The sequence below is a fragment of the Pogonomyrmex barbatus genome, unplaced genomic scaffold, assembly GCF_055798465.1.
Source record: "Pogonomyrmex barbatus isolate J1 unplaced genomic scaffold, ASM5579846v1 scaffold1, whole genome shotgun sequence".
Lineage (NCBI taxonomy): Eukaryota > Metazoa > Arthropoda > Insecta > Hymenoptera > Formicidae > Pogonomyrmex > Pogonomyrmex barbatus.
Genome location: NW_028297098.1, coordinates 24,931,676 through 24,955,711, shown reverse-complemented (window position 1 = coordinate 24,955,711; position 24,036 = coordinate 24,931,676). Strand labels below are relative to the sequence as shown.

General features: G+C 38.2%; 2 protein-coding genes across 10 annotated transcripts in view; one reads left to right on the top strand and one right to left on the bottom strand.

Moving 5' to 3' along the window:
• The first annotated feature begins 543 nt into the window (after positions 1-543).
• LOC105422469 (uncharacterized) lies at positions 544-6,729 on the top strand. Of its 3 annotated transcripts, XM_089085332.1 has the most exons (6): positions 544-2,337; positions 2,559-2,837; positions 3,330-3,612; positions 3,977-4,307; positions 4,717-5,083; positions 5,313-6,729. In XM_089085332.1, the coding sequence occupies exons 4-6, from the start codon at positions 4,054-4,056 to the stop codon at positions 5,889-5,891; spliced, it is 1,200 nt and encodes a 399-aa protein (XP_088941458.1). In that variant the 5' UTR covers positions 544-2,337; positions 2,559-2,837; positions 3,330-3,612; positions 3,977-4,053; the 3' UTR covers positions 5,892-6,729. The 3 variants fall into 3 exon arrangements, with proteins under 3 accessions (XP_088941458.1, XP_088941460.1, XP_088941459.1); XM_089085334.1 differs by having other exon boundaries at positions 544-2,837; positions 3,980-4,307; XM_089085333.1 differs by having other exon boundaries at positions 544-2,837; positions 3,027-3,612.
• lilli (AF4/FMR2 family member lilliputian) overlaps positions 6,730-24,036 on the bottom strand; it is a 211,105-nt gene continuing 193,798 nt past the window's right edge. For 5 of the 7 annotated variants that reach the window (XM_011631836.3, XM_089085321.1, XM_011631837.3 and 2 more), the window contains exons 8-18: positions 20,032-20,083; positions 19,601-19,653; positions 18,604-19,132; positions 17,614-18,380; positions 16,368-17,298; positions 15,373-15,509; positions 15,064-15,282; positions 14,899-14,976; positions 14,730-14,826; positions 14,245-14,551; positions 6,730-14,167 (exon numbers count right to left, since the gene is read on the bottom strand). In XM_011631836.3, coding sequence (XP_011630138.2) covers positions 14,058-14,167; positions 14,245-14,551; positions 14,730-14,826; positions 14,899-14,976; positions 15,064-15,282; positions 15,373-15,509; positions 16,368-17,298; positions 17,614-18,380; positions 18,604-19,132; positions 19,601-19,653; positions 20,032-20,083 — 3,280 coding nt within the window. In that variant the 3' untranslated portion in view covers positions 6,730-14,057. The remainder of the gene's footprint in view (positions 14,168-14,244; positions 14,552-14,729; positions 14,827-14,898; positions 14,977-15,063; positions 15,283-15,372; positions 15,510-16,367; positions 17,299-17,613; positions 18,381-18,603; positions 19,133-19,600; positions 19,654-20,031; positions 20,084-24,036) is intronic. The other 2 variants (XM_011631838.3, XM_089085322.1) reach the window with 1 other exon arrangement.

The window sequence follows — 24,036 nt, the reverse complement described above, 5'->3', positions numbered from 1 at the left end:
TAGTGGGGAACCTCCCACCTTGAGGTATCATCTTCGTTCATCTCGTCGTTCGTCACGATAATCTCCTTGCCGTTTAACCGATCATCAATTCGCTCAGACCGCGGCGCTAAGTGGTCGCGTTATCTGCAAATTAAAATCGCCCGTCACATTTCGAAATGTTTTTTTACAAACTTCGCATCTTACCAAGTTTGGCTGCATCCAAGAGATTTCCACCTCTGTGCTCGCTCTCAAGTTCCTTCGGTCAAGGACCGAATGTGTTATTAATTCAGTTTCGTCGTTTGCATTATCTGCACTACATAAAATATTTTTTCGCGTGAAGGAGGACAGAAAATCAATACATGCCGAAATATGAGTATTCCTTAAAAAAAAAAATGTTTCACGATTTTGTCATTTGTGCTCCATTAATGGTATCTTGCTTTTACAACGCACAGGACTGTGGCACGATGTGTTTCCATTTATTCCGACATGATATCATCGCGTCATCCTGTGCCCTAAATGCACAGAACATTAATATTCAGATACGTAATTATTTTCACTAAAACGTCCAGACACATATATACATATATATATATATATACAGGGTGAATTATCTTCTTTTATCACAAATAGTTAAAAGCGTGAAAGCAAATCGCGTTTGTCATCATGCAATCACCATGAGACATAATAGAATAAACACATTAGGGTGAAAAATAAGAAATAATTGATACATAAAAAATATGTAGAAAATATAAGAAGTATAATAAGTATAAGATATATAGGAGCTGGTGCCTAATAATTATTTTTATGAATTTATATATAACAAATATATAATGAAAAGGGGAACAAAACTTCCCTCTTCTGTTATATATTAATTGTCTACGTGCCATTATCATGATCGACTACGTGTCATTATTAATAAACTTGCGACACAGTTAATCAAGGTCAAAGTTATGCGTATACTTCTTTAATACTTCAATCAAATAAATAATATCGATTAAAAATCTGTTAGAGAAATAAATCTCATTATGAAAAATATCTCAGCCAAAATTCAAACTTGAAACCTTCTGACTTTCTTTCTGACTTTTTGAAACAGATGTTTTTATTTATTTGATTATTAAGGCATATGGTGATATTTATAATCAGATAAATAATACAAGGACGATCATTTTCTGGCGATATATATAACATAAATATTTAGAAATCAGTAATTATTTTTAACACGAGAAATATGTATGAAATCGTATACAATAGTGGCTAATAATTATTTTTTATAAATAAAAAATAAAAATGATGTTCTGCAAGACTCAACCGCGATCGAATACGTTTTATATGTATATTTCTTATGGTAAAAACACAGTTTTAAATATTTATGTAGGAAATATTTATTCGTGGAAGAAATATTAGTTTCAGTAATTTAAAATTATTCAGATATTTAAGAAAAAAGTTATTATACTAAAATTATCATTTCGTCAGAAACGCAAAAGACATATTAATATAGTAATATTTAATTATATAATATATTGAATATTGAATATTCTTAGGTATGGCTATAAATGTAGAATTGCCATAAAGAGAATGCCTATTTCTATTATATAAACAAATAGAGAGACAGAGAGAGAGAGAGAGAGAGAGAGAGAGAGGGAGAGAGAAAGAGAGAGAGAGAAATTAAAATGTAATGAATTCGTATAAATAATATAAAATCCTAACTAATACATCAGTGTATAATTTAAATATATAAAATATATAGAAGTAAAGTTAGAAATGAGTTAGAGAAGAAGCATATAGATTATATTATTGTGCAATAAATAAAATCTTAAACAGCGCACAAGTCAAATATCTTTCAGTCCTTTCCATCGTATTAGATGCTATTGTCGCCGTTTAACCCGTTTATTACACCGAGGCAACATTGACATATTCATTTATCATATCATGCACGTTGAAGAGGAACGACGTTTCTGCAGCTATTATTTCTTTTGACATTGTAATGTCCTTATTATAATAGCTTGTCAAATTCAATGCGTGTCATCTTTCTATCCAAATGGACGGAACCGTGAAAACATATTACAAAAGTGAAAATGTGGCGCACGAGCTTATCTAAACGTAATCTATCGATTACACTGATAAAAGTGAAAGAAATTTATCGCCGCAAAAATTGTAAGACACACCCGACATTCAAACATTTGCCATTAAAGCAGCGACATTCGCAGATTCCGCAGTTTTAAATTTTTTCAAAGCATGTCAAACATACCTCTCTATGTTCTCCTCTCACTATTAATTGTAAATGTGTCTTCTCTCGGTCTTAATAATAATGTTACATCGTCAGAGAAACTTGACTATACAGACTTAGTCACTGCAATGGTAAGTTAAATTACCGAGAACGTGTTTAAAATAATGATCAAATGAATTAATAGAAATTATTTTATTAATATTATGTAAATTTATTATATTCTATAATAAATTACATTTATAGTATATTATTTTAAATTAATTTTTCAAAGCAATCTCTGTTTCTGTTATAGATGCAAAAGTAATTATTTATACATTTTCTTGTACAGAAATCATATATGTTAATTTCATAGGTACTAATGTTAGATCACTGTCGACCAAAAGAGCCTGAACTAACTTTACTGCTAGGTGGAGATTATAACGAATTTCTCAGACGAGTATTTTTCGGTATGGTACCGGTCGCTTTGATAGGAGAAACGAGTCGTCCTCGAGTTAACGCCCTAGAGAACTTTGCTCTGACAAGATATTCTTTCAACCAATATGTGAAGTATAACTTCATCCAGTTCCTTCGAAAATCACATCGTTTCGTATTTGTGGCATCCTCCCAACCCATACTGCGATCCATTTTGCAGGTGACAAACAATATATATATATATATATATATATATATATATATATATATATATATATATATATATATAATAATAAAATAGACCTATTATAAAAATTGCGTGCTTCACTAAAATATTACAAAATCTTGACAAACTGCATATAATCATTTTATCTACATTTCTAACTAAATTCCAAATTTTACTTTTCAGAAACTGACTAGAATGTTTGACTACTTTAATTTCATTTCTGATTAATTATTGACTCAAGATTTTCTAATCAGCTAGATAATTATTATCTGATAAACCCAAAACATTAATCACTGAGACCAATTTCAGGCTGATAACCATAAATATAATATAAAATAATAAAAAGTAATGAAAATATCTCCCAGATATTTTTTCCTTATCAAAAATATACCTTTTTTGAGAAAAATTTATTTTCATAATAATATTAATCAAGCCTGGTTGCTAAATGCTAAATATAATTGTATAATAATCATTATTTTCATTTAGAGAACAAAAGATTCGCCATGGGCAAATTCAGAAGGATTTTATATCATAGTCGATAAGGAGACTGAGACTCGAGGATGCATAAATGCCCGCTCATTTCTTTGGACAGCTTGGGAGTTCGATCTGCTCTCCATTATATTTCCATGCATCGATCCGAACGAGGGGATCGTCTATTACACATATAATCCTTATTCTAATAGTACACCGGATGGTTGGACCGAAGTAGGCCGCGACAAAGGATGACAGGGTCATCCTTGGATAATATTGAAGAGAAAATATGAACTAGGTAGTTTCTTTCCATCTGATATAAATGAATAAATTCCCTTTTAAGTGTCTTAATATAAAATGATATTTTCTTTATCGCTTATTTTATTGTTTTTATTATGTAAATTAATCAAAATTCCTTGAGATTGTCATTGATCTCTATGCAATGTATTTTATAAAATATACAGAACACTTGTATAATTCAAAATTTTAATTTACTTTAAGAAATTATATTAGAAAAGAAATAAATACATTTCGTAAATTAAAAGATAAATTCTACTGGAACTAATTATAAGCTAATTATTATTTGTAAAATTCTGTATTATCTCATTTTGAAATACCAACTATCCGAAAAATTTGAAGAGCAACCATTGTTTCTTCTTTAGAAGATATATGTAAAAATCTGGACTTCGATAAAGTAACCACGTTGGAAGGCTATGAGATTCGATTAAATGCCGTTGAAATGCAGCCGTTTATAAAAGTCAATTTAAGTGCCCCGAATATAGACAAGTTTCGTGGCGATAACAGCGAGATCATCAAGATACTGTTATTCAAACTAAAAGCATCCCTCGACATCGCTCTTTACAATGACAGTACCTACGCGCTCGGAGGGATAGGACCAAACGGCACTCTGGAGGGCTTGATGGCACCTCTGAGTGATGGCAGAATAGACATTGGCATGAACGTGAGAAGCTTGCTCACCTTGTGGAAAGTCAGGTATAAGAAATAAATAAATTTTTTTAATGTAACTCTTTAATTCTTATTATTTATTATATTTCATATTATTTTGAAATGTTGAAAAAAGTGAGTAACAACTGTTTATTATATATAATTACTTCTTACTTATAAGTAAGAAAGATTACGGTTATTTGATTTTCTGTAATAATTGATGCAGTAGTGATGTATAATAATTTTTAATAAAAAATTTTTAATAAATATTCCACTTCATTCAACTGCTCAGCTCGATTGTTATTCGATTTTAAATTGCAGTATTAAAAGATGCGGGAAATATTAAATTCACATTATTAAAGTGATCATCAATTTAATAATTGTCGACGCTTCTAGACATTTTGTAAGTCTGCAAGAAATTATTGAAGAAAAAAACATAAAAAATATTTATTTTTAGATACACATATCCCCATACGAGATCAGGCCTCTGTGTAATAGCGCAACCAAATCGGGAAATCTCGCAGTTCATCAAGCTGATAAAATTCATGTCACCGAAAGTAATGGTTGGAATAATCGTAATATGCCTGTTGGCATATGTAATATTCGTTATAACTGAGGGATGTATGAAAGCCGGTTTACAAGTGATAAGACTCATCGTTTGCGTAGGAATATTGCATCCACCCACAATTGATTCCACCAGAATCTTCTTATGCATGATATTGTTTCTGTTTCTGAATATAAACGCTCTATTTCAAAGTCACTTGTCGTCCCTGCTCACCGTGCCGGTTTATTATCGTAATATCGATAGCATGAGTAGTCTTAAGGTAATAACTAAGTTTTATATAATTATAATATAATATATAACAAAAAATATATATATATATATATATCTGCAATATATCTTTTGTTATATATATATATTTTTTTTTATATAATATGTTATATATTATATATTATATTATATATATTATAAAATTATAAATTTTTATTAAATTAATTATGGCATATCGTGACAAGCACTAGTAAATTTGACTATTTTTTTTTTTTTTACAGAAAGCTGGATATACGATATATGGACCAAGACACATGAAAGACCTGGTAAATGATCACATGATGGACTCGCGCTTCGTATCGGTTACATACGATGAATGCAAAGAATTCGTCGAGAATTCGACAAAAGCTGCATGCATAGGCGACTGTTTCCATTTGTATTACAGAATCAAGGGTCAGGATCTTATTAGATCAAGGACGTTGATCGAAATGACGCAATCGTATGTTACTCGTGAGGACTGGCCGCTGTACAGACGAGTGAACGGTATTATTCAACAAATGACACAGGCCGGCTTGATCTTAAAATCTCGAGCTGACTTTTTTACTGAGATAAAGCGCGAAAGACATAGGAAAGCCGCGAAGAAAAAAGGTTTCAAGGTAATGACGCTGAACCAACTTTCATTCATCTTTGGCTTCCTCGTGATGGGATACACTTGCGCCACTATAGTCTTTATAATGGAATTGATAATTGGCCGATCTGCTCATAGATCTGAAAACCAAATGAATATTGAAAGGAATACGGGAAAGAAACAAAAAGTTAAAACAAATGAGAAAATTTCAAAAATATCAGCGTGGAATTAAAAAGTCGATTTAGTCGATTTATTATATAGTACTTACTTGAAAGAGTTCTTTCATCGAACGATTCTTGCGAAAAAGATAAGAAGAGGTTACACAAATTGCATATATCCTGCGCAATGTTTAGCTATTTTATTATATGTCGAAAATGTTGTGCTTATAGTGATAGATTAATAGAGCTATTCTCTTCTATTATTAGGTATTAAGTTACATTACAAAGTTGTGCAAATAACTAAAATGTCGGAAGACTATTGTTCTTACATTTTTATAAAAATTACTCAATTATTCTTTTCTCATTGATATATATTTTCAAGAATTTTTTGCGATTTCTAAAAATTGTTCGAAGAATTCAAAATCTTAAAACATGAAAATCAAAAATTCGGAAATAAATGAAATATCAGAAGAATAGTTTTATGTAAATTTTCAAGATTTATACGACTGCAGAATCTTGAATCATGAAAATCATTTCTTGAAAATGAATATATTATCAGAATAATATGATTAATGAAGAGATTGCACTATCCGAAATTCCACTATCAAAAATTTCTAGACTTTTAAGTTCTAGATTTTAAACTAAGAGAATCTAAATTCATAAAAATTATTAATGCTTAACCTTTAATTATATCGGTTGTATGACTATATATATATATATATATATATATATATATATATATATATATATATGTCTTTAAAGAATATGATATAAAAAAAATTCTATATAATCTATCGATTTATATATCTCTTTTATACATTCGCGCACGCACATGCACATGCACATACTTGAGATAAAGGAGAGATAATGGAGGAATTAAATATGGAGAATAGAAAATAACTCCCCCCTTAATTTGGTCAATATTTTATTTATTTCTTCATTTTAGTTTAAACAATTTGTTCATTCATAGGGTGTCCCCGTAAAATGAATATGATATAGTAAATATGTTCCTTTTTACAATTTATACCATATACACAATGATGATAATAATAATAATAATAATAATAATAATAATAATAATAATAATAATAATAATAATAATAATAATCCTAAACATAATGATATATAATAATCCAAATAATTAATAATTAGAATATAATAATAATGCTAATCTAGGCGCAAAACATAAACGAAAATAGAGGGTACACGTTATAGTGAAACCGTCCCCATTAAACGACGGCATTTATGCTATGTATGTACGCATTTACAGACCGCTTATCAACCACTTAATACGTCATTTCATGACAACATCCTCGTCACATCACTTTAATTTATTATTTTTAGTAAAGGCTCTCTCTCTCTCTCTCTCTCTCTCTCTCTCTCTCTCTCTCTCTCTCGCTTTCGTTCGCTCGCTCGCTCGCTCCCACACTCTCAATCCGTTTAAGCTGAGATTACTATAAAATAGGTAAAAAAGCCCTGTTTCACAAAATATCTCGCAAATATATAGATATATATATGTATATGTATATATTGTCACGGGTCTTTCTCTTCCCACGTTTTATCTCCCCTGTCGCCGTTGTCTCACGTGATAAGTTTTATCATTATTTTGTCGTCCTCTCTCGCGTATGGTGTAAGAGTCAAAGGCTGTGCCGATTCTCGTCGTGGAAACGTACGCGGTTTCACAGAGCGGAAAGGAAAACAAGATCCGCGCAAAGTGACAAAGAGAAAAGACATCAGCCGATCAGACGCACACGGAGCAAAATTAAAAGCGCGGAATCGAGGAGGGCCTCGGCTCGCGTTGCGAATCGAGCGAAGAAGTTGAAATTGGCGAGATCTCTCTCGAAAGAAAAGTGAAAAAGAAGAAAGAAAGAGTACGTTAGAACGAAGAACGACTCACCACTCTCGACGCGATCATCCTTTCCTTTCTCTTTTTTTTAATTCACAGTGTCGATTTTCAGCACGGAGTTTTTCTTTTCTTTTTTTTCCTTTTTTTTTTTTGGCAACGTGAGTAATAAAAGGGGATGGAATAGTGTAACTATTAAAGTTCTGCGTTTATATATTGATTACTTGATATACAAGGTGAGGCATCTGGAACGTTTACGAGATACATTCGTCGAAGGAGTGTTACAAGTCACTTCGTGTGTCCGCTATGTGTAAATTTTGTACTTCCTTCCTTCGTCGCCATGTCGAAAATGTTGTGTTTGTGTGTACCAACGATGAGGTTAAATAATACGTAATTAACGAGGAAGTTGTATATTGCCACGGTGGTCAATGCGCACGGCCGAGGATGTCGTTTCAGATTCGTGTTATCGAACGTAATTACATATGTTATTAATCGCACAATGATCAACGTGACACATTTTTCAGTATAAAATTCCAAAGTTACACGTGGGTGAAGTTCGATCGCTACGGCATTCAAATTGCATTGCGTTTCTTCAAACTTTAACGATCAACATCGGTATTAAATTCTGACGCGTTGCTCTCACAACGTATTCGCAACTTTTTTTCGCTGCGATCAAACTTTACTGCATAGAAAAAGAGAGATTTGTTTGAAATGGTTCACGCACACGAGTCAATCTCTTCAATCGTTCTTTCCTTGTTATCGCTCAATAACAATTAAACATTCAAAGCTTTTTTAGATAACAATTGCTTTGTTCGACGGAAATAGATGTTAAAGCTTCTTCAGATAACAATTGAAAGACTTGTAACAATTTTCGCAATTCTCAGACAATCTGAGTAGTGATTCGGCCGGGCACATTTTGCGTGTGTCTCTACGTGTGTCGCGCGTGTAGATGTGTCTGTTTTTGTGTAATCAGAGCATGTCTCCCGGAAATTATGCATACGTCAGCCTCCGCGCCAATAAATACGATAATTAATTAACAAATAAAATAAATACGAAGCAAATAGGTGATTATATCTCATTAAGCGATATAATTTGGTCTCTCCTTGGTGCGGTTTGTTTATTCACATGTCCCCCGACTCCTCTCCTCTTATCTCAATCCTCTAATTAATCCTGTCTACTTACTCCTACCTATCCTTCCGGCTATCTTTCACTTGTCTGTCTGCCTGTCACTAAACGATTCGTTAAGTATGTCCAGTGAATGTGTAATTAGTCAATGTGGTGTGTGTATGTGTGTATGTGTGTATATATATATATATATATATATATGTGTATGTATGTGTATATATATATATATCTCAGCACGTGTATATCTCATGGTCATGATGCCAATTAGAGACGGCTGTCTGTCGCGTATATTGCTTCCTCGGCTCGACGAAACTCCACGTCGCACGAAGGGAGGGTAAATTCGCTCGAAGTCGCAAAAAAAGGGGGGGAGGAGGGGAAGAACTGTACAACGAAATTGACTCTCGTTCGTTTCAAATAGCGATCAGTGACAGGCATGCGTCGGAAGTCTCACAGCGAGCCGTGCGAACGATAAATGATAAATCGTAAAGGGGATGGAGAAGATTTCTCTTTGCTTCTACCCTCGCCGTCGTCGTACACGGAATTCGTCCACGTGTCCTGTCGCATGAAACGTTGTCGTCGTTATGAAACGCACAGTCAACGCAATTAGTCGGATTAGTTGTGCATTGCTAGGTACCAACCAGTATTCGATTGCTTCGCCAACTTTGAGATACGCTGCCGCCAAACCACCCTATCCGCCTGTCCGCCCGTCTGTCATCTGTTCGCGAAATCGCGTTGTAACCACCACCGCGTCGTCGATTTGCGCCCTCATTACACAAGGTTTCAAATTGTGTTTCGAATACCTAAGTTGAAATTTTTTTTGTCAAATACAATGATAAAACTCAAATTGTTGAATTAATATAATTGTTATGTAAGAAAAATACATATTTAATTACAGCATTATATAATTAAATATTAAAATCAGCTAAATGTAATAAATTTAACAACACAGTAAATTTAAATATATTTAACGATTTCATTAATTATATAAATATTTGCTAATATAAATATTCATTATATTATTTGTCACAAGTATTTACGGATTAATGGCAAGAGATGTTTCGTAAACAGAAACCAAATCTGAAATCGAGTTGTTTCGTTACAAATATCAGCATCGATGAGGAGCCGATCAAGGGAATTCATTTACTTTCCTATATTTGGAGGACTTTGGCGATGAGAGTGTGCGAGGAATAAGTAAATCAGTTTGCGAGGCTCCAAAATCGACCGACGACGCGAAAACGCGTTTTTCGAGTCGAACATTTCGTCCCTTCTTTTTGGCACAATCGTGTGACTGACAGAGTGCTCTAGCGGCGGCGAAATCGCCCGTGTTTTTATATCCAGAGAATTGGGTAGTACACAATACGTCCCGTACGAATATAGGAAAATAATTATCGCGCAATAATCATCAATGTAATAATTATTAATAATGCAATAATATATGATATAATTGTAATTAAGATTGCGTGTGTGTGTGTGTGTGTGTGTGTGTGTATGCATCTCGGTCTCCTTTAACATATATATGTATGTATATGTATATACACGCAATGTATCGTGCGTTTGTATGTATATATATATAAATAATATATACACATATAAATATTTTACAAGAGTACGGAGTGTGATACGAAGGGAGGGGGAGGAAATGTGAGGAGGTAGGGGGGAGAGGGAGGCTAAAAAGACCAAATCAAACGGCGCTAATCAAACTCTATTCCTTTACAGATAACGAGAGCAATATACCTGTCGCGCGATACTGTGTCTGCCCGATCGAAACCCCACAGTTTCGCGATGAAAGTAGGAATAATGTACACATTTCTTTTTTTCTTTCCAATGTGACGCACACGTTTCTGCTTTCCTCTTCCACGGCGTCATTTTACCTCACGTCTTGACGCATTCTCTCACTCATTAAAATGTCTCCAAAGAAAGGATAACGATATAATATTATTCGTAACATAATTATTATATATTAATAGCAACATCGTTACTGTTACTATTATTGATTATCATCTACACCTATTTTAATTATTATACTCATTATTATTATTGATTGTAACTGTTATCGCCAATAATATCATCTGCGTTAACAATAACAGTAACGATGATATTAATGATAGCTTAATAAAATTATATCAAAAAAGAACATCGCACGATGCATCTCCGCGATTTCAACCGCATTGATCGATACAATAAAAATGGAAAAAAAAAGAAGAGGAGAAAACCGAAAAGAAACTACAAAAGAACCAGAAAGAAGCGAAATGCTTTCCGATCGAAATTCGCGCTGCTTACAAATGCGGCGCCTTACGGAGCGACAGCACCCTTCGCTTGTATCTTTGGAAGTCAGGAACATATATCAGCTCGAAATCATCGAAAAGAATATTAAAAAAAAAAAAAAAATCTACATAAGAACCAATATCTACCATAAGCGGACAATCTTTCCATTTTGCATGCAAACTCATCCTATGTATACACTCCTAATAAAAATTCCATCATCTGTATATTTTCTCGATAAATCCCGCCGAATTTGTGACATATACTTTATCGAATTTATTCATTCGTTTCTCGAGCGGTCGGCCTGGCGGGAAAATGGGCCTGATATATGTATCTGCTATAAATATGTGTCTCGAAAATATTCGAAGCTCCTTAATAGACTTCTTTTTCTTTCTCTTTTTTTTTTTTTTTTACTTTTATTTCTCTCCCTCTTGTCCCCTTTAGTACTCACGAAATATAAAATTGTATCCCATGAACCATTGGACCGCGCTTAATAACTATGGGCCGTCGTCATCCCGCCAATCCGCCTGCGTTTTTTTTTTTTATTATTTTTATTTTTCTGACACGTTGCTAACAAAACAACAACGTAACTTTACTGTAATATTTGTAATATGATAATTGGTCCTACGGTTTCGGAGAATGTCTTTCGATCATCTCCGATTGGGGGGATGTTAGTAAAATTAAATTCGGATCGGATATGTATTAACTACGTGATCGTGTTTTCATCAATCTTGAATTCGATAAGGATCCCATCGATCTGTGGATTTAAATTTTACAAATTTGTTCTATCAAATTCGACATTTTATCGAGAAAATATAATTCAATACAATTGCCGATTATTACATACTTTCCCGTTGCTAAATCGCGATCCACTCGGGAGTGTCGATCGAATGTGGGGAAGAGATGCGTTTGAAACACGAGGCGAATCAAATCGCCGGAAAATTCGAACAACAAAGCTGCCGCGACACATTCAGAATTTTTCTCGACACGATTTATCGGTCGATAGCGATGTAAGAGAAGCGATCGTAAGTAAACGGGGACAGATCAAAAACTCGTTTAAGAGAATAACGCGACGGCACGAATGGATTATTCTCAAAAAAAAAAAAAAAGAAAGAAAGAAAGAGAGCGTATTTTCTTTCGGAAACAAATTCCAACGGACATTTTTGTTGTGTATTGATTTCGTTACGTCTTCTCATATTTCTTTTTTTTTTTCTATTTGTAATCTCTTACCCGATTCTCGACAAGATCTGTGGTAGCAAAAATTGGGGCGGGCCGATCTACCGCAAACTCAACGACGGTAGACCGCCCTCAAGACGGCGGTACTCACAAATATCTATTTACAAAAATATACACATGAGCAACTTGCTTATCCGTTTGCGCTTCTTTTTCTCATTGTTGTTAGTATCTCATGCGCGTAAGTGTTTCTACCTTTTCCATATTTGTGGTGAAATTTATTCGCGAACAGCAGTCTCGAAATATGTATTTTCACCTATTATCCGCGAATAAGTTTCGCCCAACATTCATCATGACGCACTTTTAGAGCACATCTAACTCGCTTTGTTCTATCTTCGCTTGCGTTTCATTTCGTTAAATTCATGCTATGGTATATGTTGTATATGCGGTATCTTTATTTTTCCTTTTTTTTTTTTTTACTTTTCAATCGCACTAGAACCTCTACTTATTTCCCCCAGTTAACTCTAGGTAATGTAAATAATATGTATTGGTATAGTCGCATCTGTTACTGCTTTTCCTGTTTGCATATTAATTACTCTAATCTAAATTACTTCCCCCGTGATCTATCTACAAAAAAAGAGCCGTGTGCTTCGCACGCAAACGTTTAGACTATAGTTTAACTATAGTACATCGCATGATCCTTGTTGATCCTGTTGCTCGCGCATCTTCCCACCGAAAAAAAGAAAAAAAAAAAACACTCCAATCCTGCCCCTTCTCTCTTTCGCTCTCATTTTATCACGATATCTTCCCCTATTCACAAATACAATCTGTTCCCCTAAACTGAAACGCGGCGCCGGCGCGTGAGATGCATTATCTCTCTCTTCGTCATTAAATATATTCTTATCTTTATAACTATTTATATATATTTATATAGGTAATAAACTATATATATATTAAATATGTATATATCCGTTATATTCATCGCACTCGAATCGCCGAAACGATACTCATGCTTCAGGTAACGTCGGCTGTGGGCGCACCGTGAAGCGAGAACACACGGGCGCTTTTCAGTGGCACTTCTACTACCCCTTTAATGGTTTTATTTCCTTCCGTTTGCATGTTCGATCTTATTTTTTTTTTCTTTTTATTTCACTTATCTATCTCCGATTCTTGATCTCGCGTCAATATCTACATGCATTAACTTACAAAAGCGGATATTTCGGAAAAATAGACACGAGTTATCACTGCGGCTCAGTTAGAAATCTACTGCGCTCGCATCATCGCTCACACGAGCATCCCGACGCCATTCCCCGCCCAATAATTCTCCACTGCGCCTTGAAAGTAAGTAACACGTGCTCTCTAAACAAAGTGCACGAGGTTCATTTATGCACCGTGATAAAGACAAAGCGACTCTTCCTCTGGTCGATCGTCTTTCCCCTCGCCCCTTCAGGCACGCGCTTTGCAATTGACTATAAACTTGCTGCTAAATTTATATCAAGAATGTTCCTACGTTGTCCGGATCGCCCGACTAAGGGAGACCTCAGAGTTGCTCTCGTTTTCTCTCCTTTTTCTGGATCACCATGACCCTCATTATCGATTCAGTCGTCACCCCCGAGACCACTTTTCTCTCAGCGGAGAAAATAGTCCGTGATTTCGCTATATCTTCGACATCGCACCTTCCCGATGTCTCCAATGCGTCGCCAATTGTCGATTGACATCACGATACCGACGCAAAGACGTTATGCAACTACGTGTACATGGTCGGGTATGTGACCATGTTTTGAGGAAGGGAGGTAATGTAGTTTGGGGTGGGTGGTCGGGGGCTGTGCCACTGTGGTCAGAGAGCTCGCAATTTCTTTATACCCGCTTGAACGTAACGTACGAGCTCGCGTAACGAGCTGTATGATGTCAGGGGTCCCAATCTTCGGTCCAAGTCGATGAAAAAGTCTGAAAGCACGATGAAAAACGATCATTACACATCGAAATAGGATTCATCAGGCATGAGCTTTATTTCTCATACGTACTTCTGTTCTCTTCCTGCTTCGCTTGCTTTAATGCCTGATCCCACAGGTCGTGTCCGTTAGTAAGTAAACCTGAATACTGATTCTGCTTCAACATTGCGTTGTAGACATGCATCGGTACGCTGATATATTGGCCGTTGACGACACCCGTTGTCGGGTGTTGTCCACCGCTACTATATCCAGAAGAACTTTGACTACCGACAGAACCTACGGAACCGGCAGGCGACGGAGTAGGCGAAAGAGAAGGTGTACCCTGTCCCTCAGTCTGAGCGGGCGTTGTCTGAGCTGCTGTTGATTGTTGAGCTGCTTGCTGAAATAAAATTGCCGATTCAATTATCCGACTCACACGTAAATTTATATGTAATAAATTATAATAGATTTATATGTAATAAATTATAATAGAATAATGATTGTATATTTAAAATAATCAACGCATTGAATAAAGTAATAATTATATGACTGTGATCCAGGTAATAAGAAGACCTCACCTTTTGATTAAAATCGCTGATGATTTTTTGAACCTCTTTCACTTCCTGTTTTCGCATGTTGTAGAGCTTGGAATACAAACGTGACTGGCACCAAAGACTAAAAAGACAAATGATAATTTTAAGACACGTCCGCTTGTGCAATACAAAGAGAAAAAGTAGATACACTCACCTCAGGATGGCGAGTTTAGTGTGTATACTATTCTCGGGTGAATTGTTGGATTGGCTCTTGAATTTTGACGAGATGTATCTTGCGGAACAAAAGAAAAATCACATTAATTAGCGAACTTTCTCTTCACTGCATGCGAGCACGTATCTCAATTAAAAATATACTCACTTGATAAGACTGAGGGTATCTTTGTACATAGTATACGAGGCTTTTTCCGTAAGTGGGTCTGATTCCATCGCGTCGCCAGTTAGGAGGAAGTACAGAGCGGCCTCCAGATACATCATACCTTGTGCCGTAAGATCATTTTCCTCATCGGCATTGTGCTTTAGTCGTTTAGCTTCAGTCAGGTACTGATCGTGGTCCCTGAGACACAAATATAAGGGTACGCTGTTACGATAGCGTTAAAAAATTAGTTAAATCATCAGAGAAAATATGCATGAAACATATATAAAACATATATTGTACGTAAAAGCTTACCTATCCTGATCCTCCAATATTTCATTTTGAGGATCAAAGTAAGAATAGTAGACGCGCTGTGCTGGGAGAGGGGGTGGCGGTAATAAACTCGTATCTTGTTTCTCGTCCCTTTCGTGATTCGTCGGATGAATATCACTCTGCATATACAATAAAACATTAAACTTAAAATTGAATTAGCTAAGATATAAAATTATTTTATAAAATTTTATAACTTACTTTTTCACCCTTAATGCTGATATCATACACTACTTAATGCTGATATCATACACTACTTAATGCTGATATCATACACTACCGCTATAATGTAAACTATAATGTATGTTTAATTCTCATAATTTTTAAATAAAAATATTCTTTGGAAATACAAAAATAATTTATTAAAGAAATTTGCTTTTGTTTTGCTTTTGAAATTCACCTTAACTAATTTATTTTCATAATGTATGTTCATAAATAAATGCCAATTTGCTTTTAAGGCTTCCACGATTATTATTTTCAAAAAAGTTAATACTTTATGGGTATTATTCATGTTATTATACATTGTTGAATGCCAATGTTTCGTGAACATTGCAGTTCATCAGGGCGAGGAACAGGCTGCTCCTCACTCTGAGAATTGATGAAGTAAACTGCAATGTTCACGAAACATTATATACATTGTTGGTATTCAACAATGTATATAATGATACGGATAATACTCGTAAAAATATTAACTTTTTAAATGCCAATTTTTCACAATAAAATAACTGTATCTATAGAATACTATACATACACAAAATTACATTTTCATTAAAAAATTTGGACAATAATTTATATGCATTTTTGTTGAAATCTGATATCACAAAAAAATATTATAATTGCAACAATTATTTTTAAAATTATTTATATAGTCTTTTTTTTTACTTTTTTACTCGTCAATACAAAATAGAATTAAAAGATGCTTTGAAATACAATTATAATATTTTTCAATCGAGTTGCAAATTGAGGTCCAAGGTCTATACCTGACTGGACATCAGCCCGTCATTCGCGCCATGTCTCCGTTGTCTCTTGCGTTGACTTCTATCTTTATGTTCAGAAGAACTCTTGGTTTTCGCGTCCACTGAACACTGAACAGGACTCAAACTGGACACGGAACTACAACTCGGATTACGTTTTCTCTTGGGCGCGCTACCGCTACCGATCGCACCGGTACCACTAGCACTACCAGCACCTCCGAGAGCTGTACCGCCGCTCTTCGAGTCCGATGATATCGGCTGGCCCTTGATCACGGAACGTGAACTTCTGCCGACATCACCATCGCCCAGCAGTCCGTCCGAACCTCGCGGGTGGATCCTCGCGCGATCCGACACGATCTGTTGCGATGGCGGCGTGTCGACGATCTCACCTTCCTCCGGTGTGGAAAGTCTCGCCGGTTGCGAGGTCGCCAAACTGGAGGATGGCCTTTGCCTCGAAGACGGCCTGGTATCAGGTAATTCCGTGCGTTGTCTGAGCTCTTGCCCTCTTGATAATTGCAATATTTGCGAAGATATTCTGCCAAGATCGATCTTGCATAGGAGACTTGGCACACCATTGACATGAGTGAGTGCCGGAGGCGAGCGTAAAAGAATATTGTTACCACCACTCGACGTCCGCGAGGATGGTCTTTTGTAAGGACTGTCCCCGCCGGTCGGCGTGTGCGTAGCAGAATTACTAGTATACTCTTCCACGTAGATGCCGCATTTACCACCGCCTTTCCCACCTTTCCCACCTTTCCCACCACCCTTCCCGCCGCCTTTTGACGTCGAGAAGACGTGGCGCAGCGTGTCGCTTTTCTTTTTATCTTGCACGTTGCCGGCGTCGTCCTCTTGTAGCTTCGACGCCGGACTATTATCGCTATCGGAGTTATCAGGCGAGGTTGTCCTCGTTGGTGGTGCTCGAGGTCTGGGGGGTACCCTATTATTTATAATATTGTTGTTAAGTTTAGATGCTAATACAAATGGAAAAAGAAATGGAAAAAAAAAGAAAGAAAAAGAATATATAAATTAAATTTTAGACGTCACTGAATTTATTTTAAATCTAACGCGAAAAATCACATTATTATTATTTTGCGAAAATTATTGGTATCTTATTAGTAAAAAAATTAAGATAAAAAAATAAAATCACACTCCAATTCAAATTCATTCAATTTATACTTTGTACATTTTATGAATATTTGCGAAAAAAAGAATCGATAATTAACACATTAAAATAATGATAAGAAATAATTACCGAGCAACTTTGATGCAATTGCTGGTCCTCACAGATACCTCCTCGGATTCGCTATCAGAGTCCGAGCCACCGGTAACGTTGGTCACTCTCCTCGACTGCCTGGGCTTACCCTTGGCAGAATTCTTTTTCTGATCTTGCTTCTTCGGCGAGTCCAACAGGTTGTTCCGTTTAATGGGAGGCACTCTTGTCCACCGCGCGGCATCGTCTTCGGAGGCACTGTTATTATTTTTCTTATTCGGTGGCGAACTTTCATCGTCGCTGGACGACAAACTCAGTCTCGGTCTCTTTTCGTTTCTTGTCGGCACCACAACCTTGGTAGGCCGACGATCGCTGTCAGAGTCACTCTGCGATCTCGAATCGCTGTCGTCGTCACTCGTAGTCACCGTTTCCTTCGATTTAGGTTGCTTGTTGCTTTTCTTGTTGGGAGTACCAACCGTTCTCGTCCGGCTGCATGGCCTGCGTGACTGCGTGGTGTGCTGCTTCTTCAGATTCTCGTCCGTCCGATGGCCACGTTTCGGGCTCTTGATAGATTTCCTGGGTCGCCCGCGTTTTCTGGTATCGGCTGCCTTCGGTTTCTCGTTTTGAGAGCGATTATCCTCGACCAGCTGACGAACTTTGTCCTGGTCGGAATGGTGATCGCTGTCGCTGAGAGAACTCATGTGAGTCCTCTTCAAGGCCTCATCGAGCTGCCAATCGCGAGACTGCTCCCTGTGCGATCTGCTAGTCTCCGTCGTTGTCTCAAGCGTGTTTTCTCGTCTGGCATTATCCTGCAGATAACACAATTCTCTTCTTTAAAAAGAATTCTTTCGTGCTTTTTAAATATTTCTATTTTATATAAAAAAATCTAAATACATAGTTTCGACAATTTCTCATCCACTTCTCCAAATTCCTAGACAATCTCTGGACACACAAATTTCTAGATAATAGTATGAACGAGCTTAAAATTCGAGTACTCAGAGTGCAGACTTTAATTAGTACAAAGAGCTTTACCTGAGCCGGCTTTGATTCGGAGTTTTGTTCTCCATGCGGCACCGCTGTTTTATTGAAGAAAGAGCTAAGATCCCAGCGACGCTCTTCCACGGCGGGCGGCGGTTCCTCGACCAGATTGTCCTGCTTCGGTGAAACCGAGGGTGGCGTCGTTGGCCCTTTGGACGGCGGTGGCGCCGACGTCGGGTCGTCCTCGTCCTCGGAGTCGTCGCTGCTATCCGAGCCGGAATCCGAGCCAGAATCCGAGCTCGAGCTAGCACTTCCGGAGCTCTGCGGCGCCTCGGCTGGACTCGACGATTGGCCCATGACCGGATTCATAGGGGAGCACGTGGTTTGCAAGGGATGATCGACAACAGGTGGAGGAGACAGCACTCGCTCCGGAGTCGTCCGCTTCGGCGGAGGCGACGAGTATCTAGGCGGGCTGACAGATATCGTCCGTGGGGGTGACAGCGGACATGACCCCACGGGTGACATGACTATGGGCGACATGGCTGTCAAAGGCGGCGGCGCTGACGTCAACGGCGTCGATAAACTGTAAGGACGCGAGATCAAGCGATGCTCAGAATTGGACATCGTGATTTGCGATAAAGGTATGGAAACACTGGAAAGCGAAATTTCTCATTGGCCAATTGTTTTAATCCAATTGAAGTAACAACACATGTTTAAACAAGAAAGACACGCAAACACTTAATAAAGAGAGAGATTTTTGAGAAATTTCTCTTCAGTTCTCCACATAAAATTAATTTCTTTTAAGGTGCCTGAAAAAAAGCGAGTACTAGAATAGATAATATATTAAAATACTATACGTGTTACACAACTATATTTTTGGAAACTTTTCGAGAGAAAAATTGAAAAATTTCGAAACTCTCTTTTTTAAGCCTCCATGTATGATAAAACAATTTCGATATTAATAAATACACCTTTTATGTCATTTATCCGGTAATTCTAGATAATTTCAACAAACAACATAGATTAGTAGGAGCACAAATCAGGTACTTACACGACCGTGAGATCCGGAGTCCTGTTTCCTCTCGTCGGTCTCGACGATGTTTCCTGGGAATAAGAAGAAGACCGCTATCAGCAATTTCGCCGTGAAATAAAGTGGAACGGAGTCCTTCTTGCCGTGATGAACGGCCACTTAGTTTTTCATCAAACGCGACTTGATCGTATCGATTTGCGAAAGTACTCTGCGGTATTTGCAAAAAGCGGAAAAAACCAACTCGAAGGCGAAAGTGCAACTAATCCGTTCAGCTTGTACAACTCGAAATTATAATTCAGAAATTAAGCGCCCGCTGCCTTATTATGATATTGATTATGTTATTGATATCCAATTTACAAATTGATCATCTTATAATTCACTTAATCTCATAATTAGCACGAAATATTTGCATTACGATAATATAATAAAAAAAAAAAAATTAGCCGTCTTACCTTATTCTCTTCATCCTCGCTGTCCGACAGACTTAGATCCCGGGCGAGATCGCTGCAACAAGAAAGAAAACGCCGTTCGGCATCATCTCGAGAATGAGGATCACTGAGTCGTGTGATTCACCGAAGTGCCTCGGCAAAGCGAACACTAAGAGGGATTTATATCTCGCTGTTTAACGCGATCCTTCTGAAATCGCTCGAGCGTCGCTCGTCAAACAAGGAAACCCGTTCGGCGCGACTACGAACGCGAGAGATTCTCAACGACGACGACGACGACGAGAACAACGACGGCGGCGGCGGCGGCAGTAGCAGAAAGCTAGGAGATAATTTGATATCAAGAGTGAAGCGCACTAGCGATTAGAATCCGAAACGGGGCGACAGAAATGCGTGTGAAGAATACACGCGCGACTGCAACCTGTGGAGTATCGCGTATTAAGGAACAATCGTTCATTGATCCTCGGAGCGCGCGATTCTCGCGATCGCTTCGTCTCTCCCATCCATTAGGGATTTCTCGCGTTCTATAGCACGCCATCGTTCTATAGCACGCCATCGTTCTATAGCACGCCATCGTTCTCCGCTGAAAGAGCTCTAAAAGACTAGAGTCGGCTGGGTTTGCAGTTAGGACAGCAATTAGAAAAAACGAGAAAAAAATCAAAATCAGTACTCCCAAATCAGGAAAAACAGAAATTTATTTTTGTTATCTTCCAAGCGTAGGAGGATGCGCGTAAAAATATTATTTCAAGGTTTCGTGCAAAGGTTTAAGGATATGTAAGGTCTGTTTATCAAGCTTTCGGAGGCAACCAAAGGCTTGAAAAATGATCGCGGAAAAGCGACGGGTATAACGCACGCTATTTCGTACCACGTGCGATCAATGTAGAACGCATTAAATTACACGTGAGATAATTTATTGCTTTTTGAGAGTGCTTAAATGCATTAAAAAGCTGGGATATTAATTCCAAGTCACGTCTTTCATTATCTCCTCTCTGTATCGCTCTCGCTTAATTTAATAAAGTGGATAATAACAGCGTACGGCTCTTGGACAAGGTCGTGCTTATACAGACAACAACAAAAAAATGAGATTCCTTTACAGCCGACCCAGCGATACACATTTACATGCGCTCAGGTTCTCCAATATCTTCTCGACTCTTAAAGATTTATTTCTTCCATGAGAGAGACGAGTAAGGCGCGGAAAATAATAACACATTTTCGCGAACGTACTCGTCGTCGAGATTTCGCGTCGAGGGGCTCCGTATGGTAAAAGCAGATGGCCGAAGTAATTGCTTCCGAGTAAGCTCGGGCACCGTCGTGATTCCCAGAGATTACTCTTCGCTCTCTCGACGAAAACGCTTCGGACAAACTGTTATACGGCGATCGCAATTACCTGCTTCTATGTCATTAAGCAAATACGCCGTTTATCAGTCTGCCCTTGAAATTAGCCGCGTTTAATTTAATAAGAAGGATAATCGCGCGTGCCGCCTGGACTTGTAGCCCGAGAGAGGAGAGCGCGTCTCTCCTCCCTCCTTCCTTCCTCTTGCTTTCTTTTTCCTTTGTCCTCTCCTCCCCCTCCCTCGACCTTCCCTCGACGAGAGCGAATCGCACGGGGGCTCATTCGTTCTCTCGATCATCGTGAGGAGGCATGCGAGCCTCTAAGGACCGTCCAACAAGTATCCGGCCCGGGGGACAAGGCGGGCGAGGATAGAGGCGGCGGAAAGCCTCCGCGGTGTGGGGAGAAAGAGCGAAAGAAGGAGATAAGGAGAAAATACGTAGAGCACCGAACATCGACGGCGCACGGAGGAGGGCATCGACCCTAAATGCACTGTCCTACGTCCGCACTCTGTGCGAGCGGTGCCTTGTGGTTTCGCCACACCGCACCGACTCTGCGTGCACGAACGGCGCGGTTGTCGTCGTCGTCGTCGTCGTCGTCGTCGTCGTCGTCTAAGCTCGGGCCTCGGCCTGGCACCTGACTACTCGCTGACAACCTCGTCTCGACCCCCCCCCCCCCCCGGGAGGAAAACTAACTCGGTCGAGGCAACAACTTTGAGAACTACAAAAGCTCGCGGCATCAAAATCTTCCTGGGCTGATAGCGGCGAGGGGATATTCTATTGTACTTTGGGACCTAGTTCACCTAAGTAATTTACTGCTTGACTCACCCTCAGCGCCCTTTATCATTCTTTACATTTCTAATACGGTGAGAATTTGTCAAGGAAGATAACAAAGAGCATACGCGAAATGAATCGCAAAAAGTGCTACAAAAATTCCCAATAACTTTTTTTTTACGTTGTGTTACTTAGAGAGATGTTACTTTTATATAACATTAATTCGAGATGTCCATTCAATTTTTATAAAAAAAAAAGTCCCTGAGAGTTTCTCAGATACTTTCCAGAATTTAAAATTACAAAATTTTTTTTTGTATTTTTGTATTTATTCAATTTTGAAGTATATTTATTACGTGTGCCTTTTCATGCTTTCTAATCACAAAGAAAAGTTTAATATTTGAATATTAATATATTAGCTTCATTATTCATGGGACATAGGACTTTCTTTATAAAAATTCGAAAACATACATGTAATGATTGGTGAATTACAAGTTGTACTATAAAAACAAGATTATAAAAAATATTTTCTGAAAGGGACAAAAGTTAAAAAATTTCTGATCTTTCTCGGAATAAAATTTTCTGATTTTCAAGAGTTAAAAAAAAGTTCTCTAAGAATTTCAGATTTTCCAAATTTTTTTCAAGGAGTGGACATCCTGTGTATTGTATTCCAAAAAAAAAAAGCGACCTAAATCTGTTTCTTCATTGCTCTCGTTTCTCCGCTTCCTGTTGCGACGAAGAAATTGTATTAAATTCGTAAAAGCACCATCATCGATCCCGCGTGTAACCGTGCAGACGTTGTTGTCCCGAGGAGTTAATAATAGCCACGGTTTGATTCGAATTACGCGAACGTCTAAGCTCTTTGCCGACTGCTGACCGGGTGGTAGAGCTCGCTGCTGCCGGCAAGAAACCTGCTAAATCGCCGCACGAAAGAGTTTAACGATCGCGTCTCGAACGGTACAAATTACTCGGCTTCGTGGGAACGTTCACAATTTTAGAACGCCGCGCGTTCGACGTTCGCGCATTGTTTATTAGCGCGCAAACCGCCCATTTTTCCACCGGAAGGGGAAACGACGACTAATGGCAAACGCGGGCGATTTATCATGACGCACGTTCGTCGGGAGATAATGAGAAGCGTGTATATTCGAAAAAAAATCCTACGAGAGATATCGTTCTATCAAAGCGGAATCTTGCAGCGGAGAACTCACTCTCCATCCGATCCTATCACAATTTAAACGTTTATATTCAGCAACGACGGAAGTACTCTCGCACTTTTTGCCTCTTCTTTCCGATCGAACCGGATGTGCCTGGCAACTTTTGCCGTTTTTATTTACACGCGGTCTCCACTGTCACTTTAAATGTAAAAGAGAATTCTAATATAAATCCAGGAACAGAATATGTTAGAATAAATTCCGGGGTAGCTTTTCAGTAGGATCCTCACATCCCCCCGTACTTGAAAGTTCACTTGTACCGTTTCCCGGGGGACCCTCTCTTCGCTTCCCGTCTGACGCTTAAGCGCGCGCGGTGAGAACGCGGTCCATTGTCAGGCTCCGACTGTGTTGTCGCGTTGATGCAACTCGCTATTCCCTTCGGTGGTCGGCGCGTCGTGGAAAAGGAAGGGAACCTGTTCGCGCGAGGCGTTCCTTTAACCTCACGTTCCGGCATGCAACGGAACCGCCGTGTCGTAAGCGCGCCGCACACACGCAAGTCGGGAATGCACCCACGCGAGAGCGTGCGCGTGTACTCGCGTGCGTGCGTGCGTGCGTGCGTGCGTGCATGAGTGCGGACGTACGTAACGAGGAAGAACACGCACGCGTCCGGCGGCCGCGGTGGAAACAAGTGGAAAACGTTCTTCCGCGGCGGAAGAAGGGAGGCGAAGGAGGAACGGACGGCGAGGGTCCGCCGTTTTATTAA

Excerpts from the sequence above, each read along its gene's own strand:
- LOC105422469 (XM_089085332.1), top strand. The coding sequence starts at position 4,054 with ATGCAGCCGTTTATAAAAGTCAATTTAAGTGCCCCGAATATAGACAAG. Across the intron at positions 4,308-4,716 it reads CTCACCTTGTGGAAAGTCAG|ATACACATATCCCCATACGA; the intron begins GTATAAGAAATA and ends ATTTATTTTTAG. Across the intron at positions 5,084-5,312 it reads ATAGCATGAGTAGTCTTAAG|AAAGCTGGATATACGATATA; the intron begins GTAATAACTAAG and ends TTTTTTTTACAG.